The 18711-nt window shown below is 47.7% G+C and overlaps 1 protein-coding gene across 1 annotated transcript in view; it reads right to left on the reverse strand.

Annotated features, from left to right (window-relative positions):
• Window positions 1-7120: 7120 nt before the first annotated feature.
• ABCC12 (ATP-binding cassette, sub-family C (CFTR/MRP), member 12) overlaps window positions 7121-18711 on the reverse strand; it is a 53876-nt gene continuing 42285 nt past the window's right edge. Inside the window, exons 22-29 of the mRNA XM_004690144.1 lie at window positions 18043-18229; window positions 13510-13599; window positions 11967-12156; window positions 11356-11515; window positions 10383-10461; window positions 9282-9395; window positions 7325-7489; window positions 7121-7237 (exon numbers count right to left, since the gene is read on the reverse strand). Coding sequence (XP_004690201.1) covers window positions 7121-7237; window positions 7325-7489; window positions 9282-9395; window positions 10383-10461; window positions 11356-11515; window positions 11967-12156; window positions 13510-13599; window positions 18043-18229 — 1102 coding nt within the window. The remainder of the gene's footprint in view (window positions 7238-7324; window positions 7490-9281; window positions 9396-10382; window positions 10462-11355; window positions 11516-11966; window positions 12157-13509; window positions 13600-18042; window positions 18230-18711) is intronic.

Consider the following 18711-nt stretch of genomic DNA (forward strand, 5'->3'; position numbering starts at 1 on the left):
TCCCAGCCAGGAGTGCCCTGGCCTTCAGGGTCCCAGCTTATTCTACAAGGACTCTGTTCATTCCTGCTTTTATTTTATATCATTTTTATTAAAGATTTTATTTATGTATGCAAACAGAACTGGGGTACAGACCAGAAGTGCAGGGACAGTGAGAGGATTCATCAGAGACAGAATGCGGAGAGAATAGGCAGATTGACAAAGTACACTGTGCAGGGGAGCAGAGGGCAGGTCAGGAGAGGTCTGCCTCACCATGTGGGTCACCTCTGGGGTCAGTATCGAACTTGAACTGAAGCGGCCATGGCTTGGCTTAGCTTTGCAATGCAGCGCTCCAAGCCGCTGCACCACCAGGGAGGGCCCTCCTGCTTTTATTTTAAATAGGAGGATCAGAAGTGCAAACGATCAGGTGAGACACTGAAGGAGTGAGTGAAAGAATGCATGAGTGAGCTCACATCTAACCTTATACCTGTCTCTGGTCTTCAGCACTTTAAATCATTTTCCCAGTAATATTTTAAGCTCCCTGGGAAAAAGATCTGCTGTTTGTTTGGTTTGGTTTACTTTATTGCCAGTCACAGAACAAAGCCAGAGTTTACATTTTGAAAATAATTGGATGTTGTGTGGCGTCATGGACAGAGTACCTGGAATTCTGAGTCATCCACTCCTTGGATGAACTTGGATCATGCTTAGGCTTTGTGGGCCTCCATTTCCGACCCTAATGTCAAAGTTTGAACTGAGAGAGGGGCACTGGGGTGCCACGCCTGCTAACTCTACCTACCCTCTGGGTGACCATGGGCAGGTAATGTAAGCTCTCTGTGCAAACAAGAAGGCCACTTCTACCTCGCAAGTCGTTTCAGACTTCATGATGTGCCAAATGTCAGGTGCTTCGCACATAGCAAATAGTCATAGTCTCTAAGCTCCTATTCAGATTCACATGGAAGAATATTCATTTGAGCTAGTGTGTTAGAGAAGGAGCTTTGCAAAATGGTAGGGTGCTTTCTCTTCTGCTAGGATTGCTACATGCTGTGTCAATTTATCTTCAAGAGAACAATAAAGTCAATGAATACATGAGAAGAGATGGAGACAAACCAAAAGTAAAATGCACAGAGAGCCTTAAAAATGAGTGGAATAACGCGTCCTCCCTGGTGGTGCAACTGGTCAGAGCACAGCACTGCAAGCTAGCCGAAGCTGCTTCAATGAGATTTCCATCCCTGGCCCCAGAGGTGACCCACATGGCGCAGCAGATGTCCCCTGACCTGCCTGCTGCTCCCCTCAGCAGTGTATTTCATCCATCTTCCTGTTCTGCTCCCCACTCTGTCTCTGGTGAATCCTCTCATCACCCCTGCTCCTCTGGCCTGTACCCCAGTTCTGTGTGCATAAATAAATAAATCTTTTAAAAAATGAACAATGATGTAAAATATGTATAAATAAATATTTTTAAAAATTAAAACAAAAAGGAAAGAATTCCGACACATGCCTTCAAGACACCATGCTAAGAGAAATGATCCGGTTGCGTGATTCCACTTATGTCAGGTGCTCAGAAGAATCAAATTATGGGATAAACAGCAGTGGCCTCCAAAGGCCGGGGGCAGGGTGGGTGCAAAGTTATTGTCTGAAGTGCATAGAGTTTCGGGGGGGGGGGGGAGAGAACAAGAATGAGAATGAAAAGGTGTGAAAGTAGAGGGCAGTACAGCCAACAGGCACAAAAACACTAATTCAAAGGAAAGTGCATTTCTGTTTACTGCAGCACTATTTACCATGCCAGGATATGGAAGCAACCTAAATATCCCAAAATAGATGAATGGATAAAGAAGATGTGAGATATATATATATATATATATAATGGAATACTACTCAGCAATCAAAAATGATAAACTCATGCCATTTGCAGTCAATGGATGGAGCTGGATTATTATGCTCAGTGTAATAAACCAGAATGAAAAGAAAAATATTGGATGGTCTCACTTATAGGGGAAATAGGGAAACTAACAAAAGATCAGGAAAAAGACAAAACTCACAGGTAAGCCATAGATCTGAGGCAAGGGAGGGAGGGGGGAGAGATCATACAGGGACGGGAAGTCACTTTGGGGATGGTACTGTGTTTTAGGAGAATTATGGGAACTATACCTGAGGGGAGAGGTTAAATATTGTACTAAAATGAACAACAGTGTAAGAAAATAATTAAGAAAAAATAGGTGGCAGTGCTGGTTGTGAGGTCCTTAGTGCTAAAAGTGGTTAAGATGGCAAATTCTGTGTTGTATGCATCTTAATATAATAATTTTAAGATTTGTTTATTTACACTTACAGAGCTGGGTACAGGCCAGAGGTGCAGGGGCAGTGAGAGGATTCACCAGAGACAGAGTGGGGAGCAGAACAGGCCTACTGAAGAAGTACACTGCTGAGGGGAGCAGCGGGCGGATCAGGAGAGGTCTGCCGCACCAGGTGGGTCCCCTCCGGGGCAGGCGAGGATCGAACTCATGCTGAAGTGGCTTTAGCTTCTCAGTGCTGTGCTTTAATCTGCTGCGCTGCTGGGGAGGGCCTAATATAATAGGAAACGTAAAACAACTGCCACACAGCAAATTGAGGTTTCTTTGGGTGTGATTTTACCAGGTGAAGGAGGCTGAGAAGCCAGACAAACACCCCCAGCCTGACCTTTCAATGCCGGTCCCACCAGCGAAAGCTTTCAGCAGGAGCCAGGAGCAGGCACATCATGAAGTCAGGCAGACCCTCGCCATGGAAATCAGCATTTATTTGAAGGTTTTAGTGCTCAATTTAGCCTCAGTCAGAGGTGACCTTCTACTCAGGGCCAAAAGAAAAGTGATTTCTTTGATGGTCCATCTGACCCCAAACTGACCTCCTGCATTTTTCAATTCATTTTGAATCCTGCTGTTCTAGCCAAAGTGATTCCAGCCCTTAGCAAAGAATATTTCACATTTTTGCCAACAAATCTGGGCCTGTCTCAGATCTGGTTGCTTGAATAGTGAGAATAAAATCTGTGAGCTCTCTTGGAGTCCTTCTGATCTCCGGCAGCAGGGAGGGAAGGTGAGAGAAATGTTCATAAAAGGCAAGACGCTGTGGGGGAGAAAAGGAGGGGACCCCCCCACACACACCGCCCTTGCTTGGATGTCAGCTGCTGTGCATCAGGCCACATCAAAGGAGGAAGAAGAGGGGTGTGGCCGCAGGGTGGGCCACACATCACAGCAAGTCAGCTCAAGCTGGCTTACACAACCGGAAATAGCACCCTTCCCCTGGTGAGAGGTGGGTGTCCAGGGTCGGTAAACCAGCAGTTCTGTGTCACAGCGAGGGCACCCCTTAGTCAGCAGCTGCCCAAACTTCACCCAGCACAAAAGTGGGAGGCAAAGGTTGTCTCAGTGTCTCATCAACCAGAATTGCATCACCAGCCAACGTCAGCAAACTTCTGTAAAGTCAGGGGAAATAAAGGTTTTTGGCTTTGAGAATGTGTGTTTGATAGCTACCACTCCACTCTGCCCCTGGAATGTGACGGCAGCCAGGGGACAGCATGAGCAAATGAGAAGGACTGCTTCTCCGTCTAATTTGTAATATCTGGAAACCTTTATGTGTAAAGCCAGGCAACAAGCTGGGTTTGGCTCATGGCTTACAGTTTGCCCACCTCTGCTATCTTCAGAATTGCTTTCAGGAATCTAAAAGGGCAGTTGATAGTGAAACAGTGTGTTGCTGATTTATCATAACAATGCTCTAAGTGACTTGTCTAGTCTGTGGCATCTAACCAGAGAGTTTTTTTTTTTTTTTGAAGATTTATTCATGGATGTAGAACTGGGGTACAGGCCAGCAGTGTGGAGGATGAGAGGCTGCACCAGAGACAGAGTGGGGAGCAGGCAGACTGATGAAGCTCGCTGCTGAGGGGAGCAGTGGGGAGTCAGGAGAGGTCTGCTGTGCCATGTGGGTCACCTCCGTGGCCGGGGATCAAACTGGTGCTGAGGAGGTTGAGGCCAGCTTCATAGTGCTGCGCTTTACCTGTTGCACCACCGGGGAGGGCCCTATCCAGACAGGTTCTGACTGATGACATGGTTCACAAGATCACTCAGATGAACAGAGCACAGCAAAACTGGGGCACCAAGATAAAATCTCAAGGACGTATGATCATCAAAAGAAGCACAAAGGGAAAATTCAGATCTTGACTAAACTTTGTTCAACTTATTAAAAAAAGAAAAAAATCATCTTTGTTCAGCTTACTTTACAGATACAGCATTTATAAAAATAGGTACATCTAGTGTTCAATTTAATCCCCCTGAAAACCCGAATGTCACTCTTGATACTTCAGAAACCATTTTCCTATCTTCTTTTGTGTCTCCAATAATGACATGCAGGATTGAAAAGGAGCTGTGCACATGAGCCACATCCCAAATTTTACAGATGAGTGAATGGAGAATCAGAGAGGGCAAAGCATTTTCCCAGATCACACAGCCACTCAGTGCCAAAACCAAGACATAAACCAGGTTGCAGTGGGCTGTAGTGTATCTCAAACCCGCCGCTACTGTTATAGGGCACCCCAATGTGAATTGGGTTGCCTGTCTGTGGGTCTTCCTTCACCCGTGCGCTTACGATTCAATCGTATTATGGACACACTCAAAAGGTTAAATAATGGATTTATTTATAAGGAGAAAGGTAAAGGAATAACCCAGGGAAAGAGGGAGAGAAACACAGGTTAACTAGGATGTCCTACCAGTTCTGCTGACGTGGACTCCACCGGCACGCTGAAAACCGAGTGAGCGCCAAAACGATCAGCCGAGAACCACCAGGCCAAGAGCCCCCCAGAGCCCACATGTCCGGTTTTATCCCAACCTGGCTGCTCAGCTCCACTCTCACATCCCAGCATGCTTCTTCTTGGTACTGATGGGATTTGGAGTTCCAGCATCTGGAGTGGGGGCGGAGTCCATGAAACCTGTACCTGTTACACTACCCTTTCAAAGAGGTATACAACTTCCTGTAGCCACAAGCTTGGCATCCCTCACGGTGACCCTCCCTGAAAGCAGAGTACACGCCGCCCTCGACTACACTCAGGAGTGACCATGTGATTTTTACTTTGGTCCATGAAATGTACGTGAAGTGGTTACGTCATTTATTGCTGCCATGTCTTATTACTGCCCGCCAGCCAGGGTGGCCAAGTGAAGGGCATCAGAAGCAGCACAAGCATGACTAAGTCATAAACACTGGCGCTACTTGTTGCTTACTGTGGCATAGCTGGGTTTATCCTGACCAACACACAGAATTTACTCCGAATACAGAGCTTTTTCCCAGCTGGAGAATCACAAGTTTCCAGTGGCCGTGTGTGGAATCAAGGAACATGCCATTCAGTGTCATCTGCCCGGGCTCAAGCTTCACTGACTATGTGGCATCTCTCAAGTGCCTCACTTTCCTCATCCATCATATAAGGAGAACAGTGATGCCGCCCCATAAGGATATGGGAAAGATCTGATGACTAAGCCTGTTTTGAGGAACACTGGCTAAACATTGCGAATTATTACTCAATATAGTGTCTCCTCGCTGACGTTTCAGTGAGGGGTGCACCCTGAGACTATCCCGTGTCTTTGCATAAACAAACACCAGCCATCCCTCTAGAAGTTGTTCTCCCGGGTGTGGTGCTGATGATCATCACTGTGCCTGCAACAAGCACAGGTGGGGGTGTGCAGGTGGGCTTGCCGTGACCGGGTTAGAGACCCTAGAGGCAGGCAGGTTACAGGTTGAACCCTGGCTCCAAGGTCCCTTTCCTGTGCACACATAGTAAGTTACTATCTTCAAGGAGCTTCGGTTTCCACCTCTGTAAAATGGGGATAATGAAAGTGCCCATCTCATGAGGAGATGTGAAGTCTCAGTGAAATTATTCTCATAAAGAGGCAAGTCTTCACTTAGCCTGTCATATCATGGGGGCTCTCCTGCTGTCACCACGGGCCTGGATAGGCTCTTCTGGACAGGACAAGCCCAGGCAGTGAGGGCTGAAGCAGCTGGAGGGGGTGATGGGTCTGAATGAGCCACAAAGATCCTGGTTGCCTTGCTGTCCCATCCTCAGGAAACACCTTCCTGAAATCATGGACAGTCTGACTGGTGATGCAATGATGGGAAATAAGGCACCTCCAGCTGGCCTGGGTTTCTGCATCCAGTGAGGACTGCCAGGTCTGGCTGCCTCCTGGAGCAACTACCCCGAGCTCAGCCTGCAGGCTGGGAGGTCAGTCCAGGAACCAACAACAGCAGGCTTGGGGGACACCCTTAGCAAACACTGCACAAGAATCCATAGAAATTTCTTTCTTTTTCAAATGCCGCCATGATTACTAGCGCTCACTCCCATGCTCTTGGGAATACATCTTTACTGTCGTGGCATAGCAAAGCTTGAGGTTGAAAGGAAAGGCTTTTATTGGGGAAACACTTTGGGAGAGATTGCTAAGTCAGTGAAGAAAGCAGTGAGAGTCGGTGAAAGGAAGCAGAACAGAAATTGGAGTATCTTCAGTAAAATAATTGCAAGGCAACATTTCAGCAGTTTAATTTCCTACGACATTTTAATGATAAATATAGAAGATATAAAGATGTCATTTTATTTTCCACTGCCAACATTTTGTTTCCTTGCTTAGTCTAATAGATCAAAAAGAACATACAAGATGATTTTTAAATTTTTTTCCCCAAACACTGTAATCATTCTTTCATGCTACAGACCCGTGTTGTTACTGCTTGTCACACACACAGTGAAAGTGAACAGGAGCTAAACAGGAAGAAAACTCTGCTCTTTTCTTTTCGATAACAGGACAAGAAACCTTGCCAACTCCATCCTTGGGCATTTTCCGTTCAGTTTACTTTGACAGGTTTTAACTGAACGTCAAATGTTTCTCTTCTCCGGCCCTGATGGGGATACAGGAGGGACCCATGGGGTTTCAGGAGTGAGGGGAAGTCCACCAGCCTCAGCCACATCTGGTCATCACCCAGGACCAACCCCAAGCCCACCAGGTGAGGCCAAGTGGCAAGGGCTGGAGCTGGCAGGAAGCTACAGCTCCCAGGGCTGCATCAGTGAGAGCTGGGTACAATGGACAGGGCCGCCTGCTGGCTGATGGCCCCTCCCCACCCCAGCTCAGTCCACTCATTTCATGCATCCTCTCCCTCAAAAATCAGCTGATACAGTCTTGAGAATCTGACTTTTGTTTTCTGCAGCTAGCAACATTGCAAATGCAGAATCGGGCTTCTCTGCAAGAACTTCAGGCTTGTCAAACTCCACCACCTAAGACAGAGGAAGAGCAGAAGTTATCGGAATAGCCACCCCCCACAGATCCCAAGCCGTCACAGCACCTGGGGAGGGAGGACCGACCTTCCCATTTGCCATGACCAGGACGAGGTCACAATTGAGGACCGTGTTGAGGCGGTGGGCGATAGTCAACACTGTGCAGCCTTTGAAGGCGTCTTTGATAGTGCTCTGAACCAGGCTGTCAGTCTTGGAGTCCATGGAGGCGGTGGCTTCATCGAGGAGAATGATCTGCAGGGAGGGATGCTGTCAAAAGTCACACAAAGCCAAAGCTGTGCCCAGAGGGAAATTTGTAGTCTTACCACCATTAATTACAAAAAGCAATTAGAAAGACTGAGAACTCATGAGCTTTCCTCCTTCTTGAAAGGACTTGCTGGGGGAATAAAGTTGTATGGTCTTTGCTTCCCTTCTTTAGTGGCTCATTCTAATCCCATAAACTAGTAGGAGTTATGCTTTTTGTGTACTGTGCTAAGCTGAAGCAGCACAATTATTCACGTCCACTGCTGCTACAACAAATTAGCTCAAACTTAGGGGTTCATTCAGCACAACAGAAATTTGCCATCTTGCCCTGGGGTTGAGGTATTGTCAGGACACATTCCTTTTGCAGGTTCTAGGGAAGAAGCTGTTTCCTTGCTTTTTCAAGTTTTTAGAGGCTGCCTGATGCTTTGGCTCATAGTCCCTTCTGGCATTGCTCTAGCACCTAGTTCTATCGTGCCCTCAGCCCTCTGACACTCCTGTGCTGCTCCATAATGTTTTGTCCCAACTTCTGTGACAGGCGCAAGAAAGGAAGGCAGGAGGCAGAAAGGCTGAGCAAGCAGAGTTCGTTGCTCCTGGACAGCAGCTGAAACGGAGCCCCTAGGGCGGGGTCTGCAGCTACTGCCAACCCTATAGGGAGGAAGGGTCTCATATAGATCCTAGGTTCACATTCCAAAGGGGTGACTCATCGCTGTGTCCTTTGATGTAAGGCCCAGTTCGTTATCAAACTTGGATGTGAGGCCCCGTTTGTTATCACCTTCAGCTAGTCCCATCCCAGATTCAGGGTCCCGGTTAATTACATGCAAGGTCCAGTTTGTTACCGCCTTATCACCTTTGGATGGAAGGCCTGATTTATTACTGCCCTTATCCAGTCCCTCAGTAAACCTCCGCGTTTGGTCACTCCCAACACATAAAGACCTGGGTCTCCCCATCTAGAGAACCTTCACCTTCTTCCACCTGTAATGCCCCCTTCCCCTGTGGGAGACACAGCCACAGCTTTGGGCTATCAGAGCCCGGATGTCTTCGGAAGGGCAATATTTTGCTAACCATAGAAGCAGTTTCCAAATCAGAGGGCTTGAGCTCTCAGCTCTGACTCTGTTTGACTTTCGTATTACCTACCTTCCCCCAATGTTCCGTTTCCTCATCTGTAAAGGAGATTTTGCCCTTTACAAAGGGGTTTTTTTGCTACAAGCATGAACTGCTGAGACAACACATAAACTACCTGTCACCTGCGGTACCACCGTGGGGCCTGATGAGTCTGGGTCTCCTTCATGCTGGGAGCTGCCACCAGCATGCATACAGGGGGTTCTGCTCCAAGTGGGGTTTCTAAAGCAGGCATCCGGTCCTTGAAATCCAGTCTCAGAGAAAAATGAGTAGAATTTTATGACTCTCGTCTCCAGCCTTCTCAAGGGCTCCCTTCCTGTCCTGGGTATTGTTTATCAGAACAAGGAATTGTTCAGGGACAAAGGGAAGAAAGTGGAGAGGCAGATTTCTCAAACTCAAACCACTTAGGAGGACAGAGAGAATGTGCAAGCGAGCCCTCCCAGGGGGAGGCCCGGGGGAGGCAGGTGCTATTGCTATAAATGGCTGTTATTTTTCAATTTTTACCCCTCACATCTTTGTCTTAAGAAAAAAACGATCAGTTCTTAAATGGCTCAATTGCTCTCTCTTTGCTGAAAGACAGACACGTGGCTCTACCTCCTGGATTGAGCGGTGCCACGGGACACATCCAAATTTGACCAATCCATTCTCCGTGCTGTTTCCTTACTTTTGAATTACGGAGAAGCGCTCGGGCCATACAAAGCAGCTGACGCTCCCCCACTGAGAAGTTTTCTCCATTTTCTGTGACTTCTGCCTGTAATTTTTCCGGGAGTTTCATTATCTATAAAACACAGAAAATGCCACATTTATGCTGATGATCTATAAAACTGTCCCACATTGCCTGTATTGATTACCCCCTTCTCTTGCATTCATCAGCAGGTTTTATTTTACTGTGGAAAAGAAAGGGCAAAACAACAATCATTGCAATATTGCAAACAGGCACCAGGGAAAGACCAGGGAGTAGGCAGACACTGATAATTTGAAATCACAGTAGGAATCACGAATCCCGCCGACACCACGCCAAGCGAGCACAATGGATGCGCGTGGGGCTCCGGGCAAACACACACAGCAGGAAGGGCCCCTGGGGTCCCATATCCGTGGGCAGGACAGTGATGGGAGGGCGAGTCCTCTGGTCAACAAGGAAAGAAGGGGCTGGTGTGGCAGCATAAGTCTAAGCGACCATGGGAGAGGCTCACCTGGGCACCAATGCAGGGCCTGTGGCAAAAATCCCCTTGGGGCTGCAGAGGCGGCCACGCTCACCTGCTGACCCAGGTGCGGCTCTTATAGGCAAAGCTGAGCTCACAGGGAGCTCAGTCCCTCCAGCCACTCCCTGAGGAAGCCACGGCCCCTCACCTCCTGTGGCATCTGGTAAGCCAGTTAGGCCCTGGCCAGAGCTGGGGGGCACTCATCCGCTGCAGGGCAGACGGACAGGGGCTCAGCTCTCCACTTGGCCACTCGCTAGCCTGTGCGTGTATTTTCCTGAGTCTTAATATCCGCACCCCTAAAAGAGGGTGTACCAACCTCAGAGGGCTAGAGAGAGCCGGGTAAGATGACGTGTGTGGCTCTCAGGCCAGGAAATGGCAGAGGTTGAGTAAATGTTATCCACTGTCGCCTCTACTAATTGTCAGTAAGGATCATGTTCCCCTACATTTGTCTGGTGCCTGCAAATAAACCTGGCCAAGGTGCTTATTGAACTCAAACCTGGGCCAGGTATCTGGAGCCCTGGTGCTGGGAAGTGGATTCATGCTGGACCGCCCCAGAGACCTACTGTGTCTCTCATGAATGTTCTCTCCAGGACCTGCCAAAGCATCTCATCCGTGTAATTCCCAAAGGGGTCCAGGTTGTACCTGCAAAGAATAAAAGGAGATGAAGCTGGATTTCTGAGGCCAAGAGGATAGGCTAGCAGGCATCCGAGTATGTAGGGAGGGCGGCAGGGGTGGGGTGTGGTGATCCCAGGCCTGGCTCCAAGATCAGAGCCCAGCCCAGGACAACGGTCCATACAATAGCACCCTCAGGCCATGAGAAGGGTCCCTCAGTACTGTGATGAAGCAGAGACCACAGAGGCAGGCAGACAACTGTGACACCCGCCAGAGGCGAGCTAAGCTGTGTGCTTGGATGGTGCATCTGATCCTCTCAGTGGCCACGTGAATTTGCCCTTTTGCAAATTCTTGCCAGAGAGAGTAAGAGAGGGAGGGATTCAATCTACCATTCGAATCCCTCTCAACCATCAAGAGGTAGATCGGTAGCTGCCAGGGACTTGCAGAAAGTGAGAAGCAGAAGGTATTTCTCATGCAACTGTAGATAAGCCCCCTCCTTCATTTGTTTTGGTGTTGAGGGAGAAATGCCCATCAGAGGGGCAGTCACTGCACTGGACCAAGTGCAAAAGTGATTGTCCCTTGTGCCCTGACACCAGAACTTGAGCCCTGCAGGAATGTTTCACCATTTGTACAAACTGCAGACCTTTTCAGAGTGGCCATCGCTAAACCTGGTGGGCTGTAAACCAGGACTTTCCAGAGCCAACCGGGACACTTGCTCATCCTGTGTGAACATCTTGCTTGCTAGAAATGTGCTTCATAAACTACAAGTAACACTCAGGACCGCTGCCCCAGCTCCTCCCAGGCTGGCACAGGCAGGCTCTCCCCTCGACAGCACAGCCCCAGGCCAGCCAGAGTGGCACAGAGTTCCTGGCCAATCTGATTCCGCTATCGAAAATAGGAATGCACAACGATCAAAGCAGCTACCTTACTGTACCTACAAACAGGACAGGGTCCTGGGGGATCACAGTCAGCTTGGTTCGGAGGTCTTCCAAGTCCACGGTACAGATGTCCACCTCGTCGATGAAGATGGTGCCACCGGCCGGCTCCACAAGACGAAACAAAGCCATGCCCAGAGAGGACTTCCCTGGGGAGGACAAAGGCGGGGGCAGTGACTCGCACGCAGTCTGCGCTTGCGTCACATCCGGGCTTCTAGGCGAAGGGAGCTTGAGCACCGTGGAAATGGCTTCTGTGGACGGCCTTGCAGACCCACGGGGCTCACCCTGTGGGGGCCTCGGCTGCCCTAGCGGGGTTAACCTGCCCACCCCACAGGAGCACACCCCTCCGCCTCTGGGTGTCCTTTCCCCAGCTCATTTAAATTACTTCCTCAAATGGATGTGTGTGTTTCCAACTCAACACACCCATTCATCCTGACATCCTTATTTACAGTGAGGAGATTTTTGAGGGAGAAAACCAGCCATTTCATCACACACACACCACCCTCCAGTGTGGCTTAGCAACCCCTCCCGCACCCCTCCCCCCAGGGGGAAATGCGAAGGAAACAACCCGAAAGGAGCCCAATCAGAACCTGTCCTCACCGGAACCTGTTCTTCCGACAATCCCCACCGTCTGCCCACTTTGGATGCTCAAGTTCAGCCCGTTGAGAACAAGAGGAGTGTCGTCTCTGTACCTCATCTGATAGTTTCTGAATGTTATATCCCCTCGACTGGGCCAGTCTTGGGGACAGCTTCCCACTTTGAGGGGGTGAATGCGTTCAGGAATACAGGCCTGAAAAACAGAAGAACCAATTGTCACTTGCTCTTTCGTTCATGTCATTCTCAAAGTCCAAAGCACTCTTGATGGTGAGCTAGACCAAGAAGGCCTAGAGTCCAGAGACTCACATGGCAGTGGGACAAGAAAAATCAGACATGAGTGTATGAGAACAGAACATAGAATGTGCATGGTGGACAGGGGCTCTATGGGAATAAAAGCAGCTCAGGGGTTGGGGAGGGCATCCATGATAAGGAGACACTCAGGGTGAGCACTGGTACAAGATTAGCATCCAGAGCTCGCACAAAGCCCCTAACAAGAAGATGAGCTTGGATGCTGTGAAGAGGAGAGACAGTCTCGTGGCTGGAGTTCTGTGAACACAGGGTACGCGACTGTCAGGAGCGTTTCACCAGCACTGCGCAGGTCTAGCCAAGGTCTGCAGCATGACCTTGAAGCTCTGTGACAGATTTAGATCAAGACTTGAGATTTAAGCAAGGTGTTAAGTCACAGCACTATGAAGCTATCGACCCCACTGTGGATGAGTTCGATCCCTGGCCAGGGAGCTGACCCACATGGCGCAGCAGACCTCTCCTGTCTCTCTTGCTGTCCCCCTCAATCAATCCGTCTGTTCTGCTCCCCACTGACTCTGGTGGATCTTCTCACCCCTCCCTTAAACTTACTATCTGAATACTTGGTGCTTCAAGTAGTCATAGTATTAATAACATTTGGGCTTGTGGTTCTAAGTTAAAATGTATCACTGAATGATTTACTTAAACACCACTTTGAGAAGCTACTGTTATATGTACAGTATTGGCATTGTTATGTGAGCTTAAAACTATGTTTAATTAATCAGATTTATGTAACCTCAGGAAAGTTTGTTGGATCAGATAATCAAGGTACTTAAAAAGAAAATGGGATGTATTAAATTTTAAAATGCTTTAAATGTGTTTAATTAAGTTTGCAAACGGGCCCAAACACAATTCAAAGGCCGTTAAAAATCGATTGCTACAATTGACTACACTTCTTTGCCAAGAGTGGTAAGATTTGTAGTTGAACTTGAAGGCTTTTAAGAAGAGATAGACTTTTTATTTCAATTTACCATTTTAATCGATCAAATATTTACTTCTAGAAACTTAAGTAAACCATTGAATTCTCTTTCTGGTGTACAAAAACATTTGAAGAAAATTTTTGTGCAAAGGTTGAGCTTCTCACTCAACCTCAAGGACTTCAGATTGTATGACAATAGGGGTGTTAAAAAGAGCAGTTCAGCAGTTAGATTTCAGTTTTTAACAAGACTCCTTTTGCAGGAAAACACACCAAAAGCCAGTGCTAACCCGTCCTGCCGCTCCTCCCATACACTTGATTTCTCACCGAAATATACTCCCTGAGCAGCTCCACGGAGGTGAACTTGGCCTGGGTCTCGTTTCCTGTTCGCACACACACTTGGAGCAGCCCGCTCAGCTGTGGAGAAACAGGCAGGTGCGGTGACATCCTCCCCCTGTGGCTCCCGTCCTACCTCAGACACAGCCCTGGTGAGTCACCCTCTGCCCCTCACTCAGGGCCATGCAAAAACTAGGCCTACATTCCCAGCCAAGCGCATGGAAGGAGAGACAGTCCTGTTTGGGGGTGTGCTGCTCTTAGCTATTTCCTTTGTATTTAGATATAAATGGTTAATTACTTGTTTTCCTGGCCTCCCAGATGACTAGGATCAGTCACCACCCTGCTACTTGATCAAGCGCCTCTTGGTTTGAGTCACAGGGCAGCTGGGTCTCCAGCCCTGCTACCAACGGGTGGGTCCTGTGCCTCTACTCTCTCCCAAGCAGTGGGAATCCTATTACCACAGATCATCAGAGGAAGAAGGCACCAGAAGACTACCGAGCCCACCTGCTTGCTTCAGACACAGAACAGTCAAGGCTCAGACTGGGGGTGTGGAGCCTAAGGGCGCCACCTCAAGCCAGGGTGTCCCAGAAGCCAACACTGAAATTCAAGTGCCAACAGAATTTTAGGGCTGATTGAATGGTGCCCCTCACCCTTCCAGTGAATGGCCTGTCCAAAAAGACATGCTCCATGTACATCTCTGGGACCCAGGAATATCAGCTCACTTTGGAAAAGGACCTTGGTGGGTACAAGCAAGCATGTGAGGTCATCCTGGATTGCCAGTCCTCATAGAGACAGGGGAAAGGCTCAGGAAAGAGAAAGAAGACATGAAGTGGAGCAATGTGGCTGCAAGGTAGGCCATAGCCACCAGCATCCACTCTGCCTTCAGAAGGAACGAGTCACTGCCAGCACCCTGCCTCACGCTTCTGACCTCCAGAGCAGCAAGGCAATACTGTTCTCAGTTTTTAAGCCACTCGCTTGTGGTAATTTGTTACAGGAGTCCTGAGAAATGAATCCAAGTGATGAGGGGTGAATCCAGAAAGTACGGGTGGCTGGGAGAAAAGAGGAAGAAGGGAAGGCGTGTTCCTGGGAGATTCAGTTGCGGACCACCAGGGCCCTGGAGACCACATGGGCCACTCCCGAGGAGTCGCGAGACACTGGGACCTCTCTACCACAGGCTTCCGTGATTCGGGGGGCCACTCCTGGCTGGGAGGACTCCGGGCACCTGCAGCCAACCTTGGCCTTGGACAGCCTGAGCACCTCCACAGCAGTAGGGAGCTGCCTGGCCTGCACTGGCGGGTGGGTCCCCTCAGGCACAGGGTGACTCCTGCGGACTCCAGGCAGGGCCAGGTCTTCTTCATTAGCTCAGCAGTGACTGGGAACCAGAGACTGTTCAGGGCTGGCTACCCAAGGGTGAATGTGAGAGACAGTATCTCTGCCTGCCTTCCAGTGGGCTAGCAGGACAACACGCAGGACAGAACGTGAAACAGAAGGAACCAGCCTCAGCATAGTAAAGGTCGCCTAGGGCAACCAGCAGCAGAACATGGAGTGGTGAAAAACTGAAAGTGTGTCCTTCAAGATGAGGAGTCAGACAGGATTCCACTGTCGGTACTGAGCACCAGAGGTTTTCATTAAGAGTAATGAGACAACAACAGGGATAAAACAGAATGCAGGCTGGAAAATACATACCATATGTAGAAAATCCTAATGATTCCACCAGAACCAGCTATTAGAAACAACTAACAGCAAAGTGGCAAGTTTCAAAATCAACATACAAAATTCCGTTGCTCTTTTTATAGAGAGACGGAAACATTATTTAGAAAGTAATTGCACTCACAATTGCATCCCCAAAATTCAAATACCTAGGAATTAACCTTACTAAGGAATTGAAGGATTTGTCTAGTGAAAACTACAAGATGCTAGTAAAATATAGAGAATAAAGAAGTATAGAGAATAATAAAATATAGAGAATAAAGACATAAAGAAGTGGAAAGACATCCCATGCTCATGGATGGGGAGAATCTGTATAGTCAAAATGACTGTTCTATCACAAGCGATATATAGATTTAAACTCAGTCTCCATTAAAACCCCAACAGTATTCTTTAAGGAAAAAGACCCATAAAAAGTCCTGAATAGCGGCCCTCCCTGGTGGCGCAGCAGGTTAAAGCACAGCACTAAGAAGCTAAAGCCACTTCCGCATGAGTTTGAATACCGCCTGCCCCGGAGGAGATCCACATGGCAAGGCAGACCTCTCCTGACCCGCCCACTGCTCCCTCAGCAGTGTACTTCATCCATCTGCCTGTTCTGCTCCCCACTCTGTCTCTGGTGAATCCTCTCACCCTCCGCATCTCAGGCCTGTACCCCAGTTCTGTATGAATAAATCTTTAAAAAAAAAAAAAAAAGGCCTGAATAGCTAAAGTGACTCTGAGGGAAAAAAAGAAGAGAAATGGCGGCACCATGTTACCTGACATTAAATTATACTATAAAACAACAGACACTGAATTCCAATATGGTGCTAGAATAAAAATAGGCACCTAGATCAATGGACAAGAACTGAAAGCCCAGAAATAGTCTACTCATGTATAAATATTTAATTTATGACAAAGGAGCCACAGTCCTACAATGGAAAAAGGAGAAGCTCTTCAACAGAACCGGACGGTGACCTGTGAAGGAAGAAGGTAGATCTCTCTACAAGTTCTCTACAAAAACAACTAAACAAAATATGTAGTATAGAAACTATAAACAGTGTAACTTAAAGACTCAGCTGTAAGAACCACAACAATAAAATACACGCAAGTGGGCTCTGGCGACACGCATCATGACACCAATGATGAAGGTGCCCTAACTCCTACACATACTGACAGGCCCAACAGCTCGCACTGGACAGGATGTGGACAGGAGGCGTGGTGTGAACCCAGCTGCTCCCGGCAAGTCTGCCAGGCAAACTCCCAGTGAGAAAACTCTAGCAGCAAATGGCCTTTACCAGAAGGAGGCAGCGAAGCCTGAATGACGTGGGGCATTGGTAGGAGACATGTGAACAAAATCAACAACGTGAAAGGACAAACAAAAAGAATCCCTGACCCTGACAAAAACAAAGCCACGAGCTGCAATACAGAGGGAAAGCTTAAGAGAAAGGAAAGCCTCTAATGAGTGACCTCACAGAAGTTATATTTTCATATCACATCCCTTTAAAGAATGATTTTTATGATTTTTTATTTTTGCCTTTGATTCTTCTCACTAGTCCGAGCATATTGCTTGTTATTAAATGTGCCTGTGCACTGAAACAATTTAAATAATAAAAATATTTTTAAAGCCTTAGAGATGAAGGGTTTGTGGAAATTATATATTAATATAGTCACTGATTTTAAGCTTCAAAGGGACGGCTGGGTGGCAAAGCTAAATAAAGTTCCCAGAAACAAAATAAGAAAAGAACATGGACGTTTTGAGATAAAAGAAAGAGAACAGCGAATTAATGCAAGAAAAGCAATCTTCAACCAATGAGTCACAGAAAGAGAAAACAGGAAAAAGGAGATGAAGAAGGTGTTTAGAGGCAAAAAGAAAATAGGGATGTTTTTCAGAGCAGAAGAGAGATTTGATTTTTGTATGAAGGAAGCCACGGCCTTGAACAGAATACATTTTGAAAAGTCCACACTCAGACACAATCTCCAAGTCTCAGAACGCCAAGGGTAAGGACCAGCATAGAAAAACCCCCAAGACAAAAACTTGAACCACATGTCAAGGAACAGACTCAGGTGGGCAACAGACCCCGGCAACCTGGGTGTGAATCCTGGCTCTCAGACATGGCGGACAGGGGACCTGGTCTTTCTGGTGCCAGCCCTGTCATATTGTTGGGCGGACAAACGAGGTCACGGACAACGGTGCCTGAAACAGCATGTGCTTTGCTACGGTGAGTAGTATTATAGTTATTACTATAATCTTGTCATTTACTATCTCCTTAATGTTGCGATTTTTCAAAAGAAAATGGCTTCAATGCCTAAGTGGCCAAAAGGAGAAGTCAGTAACTTTGTCACAGACACACTGGTTGCCTCTCTGGCAAGCTTTTCCCTCTCCCCACTGAGGGAAGGGGTAGGATGACGTGGACTCCCACTGTGACCCGGTGGTGGGATGAGGCATGACTGCATCCCTTGTCCGAAGCCAATTATCCCCATTCCATGCAGTCACTAATTAATCCTGAGGCCTAAATTAACCCAAGAGGCATAAAGCTGGCTGTTATTCTGTGTCGAGGGCAGGAAATGGTCTCCTCCAGCTTTCTTTCAGCCATAGCCCTAAGAAGCTGCCAGTCACCACTGAATAACCAGGGAAGAAGCCATTGCAAGAGGTGTACAGAGCCAGGGGTCTTGATCCAACTGTGCCTGTAGTCCACGTAACCACAAGACATCTTGATGACAGAGTCCGTAAGCTTGCTATATACCCTAAGCCCACTGAGTTGGGTTCTATTGCATCTACCCATCCTGGTCCACTATGCCAGAGCCTCCAGGCCAAGCTCTTCTCCCACCAGACCTTACCTGGATGATGTAAGACAATGACAGTCCTTTGGATGAGGCACTGATGGAGGAGAAACTCAGGGTGACCAACAGAGCCACAATGAAGGTGACGATGTTCATGAGGACATCCATTCTTAAAGCAAACCACCTGAGAGCACAGTTAAAGTATAGGAGATGGCTGGAGTTTTCATCATTTAGCATCTTAAACCTAAAATTAAGAAACCAGACAAAGTGGGTGGTCAGATTGTGCTTCCACGTACTTAGAGTTGGAGCTAGTGGAGAAACAAGATAAGGAGAATTTTTAGGCAAAGGCAGATGCACTATTATAAGATCATCTCCTCCAAAGGCAAGCATATATCCATTCTGCTGAAAATCTGCAGCTGTCAGTATTTTTGATTTGCATGTGTTTTGAGACATCCCATGCAATAAGCATGGAACCGAGTGGGCTCTTTCTGTCTTGGCCAGAAAGGCAACTAGACCCCAGAGCTAATGACCAAGGTGCTGGGGATTTACACTCCGCCTTCCAAGGATGCCTGTCTTGGAGTGAGCCACCGCCAAGGCCTTGACAAATGAATTAAAAGTTGTTGCCCTTGATACATATATACAATGGAATATTACTCAGCAACCAAAAAAGAGAAACACATGTCTTTTGCAGCAACTTGGATGGAGCTGGAAAAGATCATGCTGAGT

Source organism: Condylura cristata, unplaced genomic scaffold, assembly GCF_000260355.1.
Source record: "Condylura cristata isolate star-nosed mole 26May11 unplaced genomic scaffold, ConCri1.0 scaffold00028, whole genome shotgun sequence".
Lineage (NCBI taxonomy): Eukaryota > Metazoa > Chordata > Mammalia > Eulipotyphla > Talpidae > Condylura > Condylura cristata.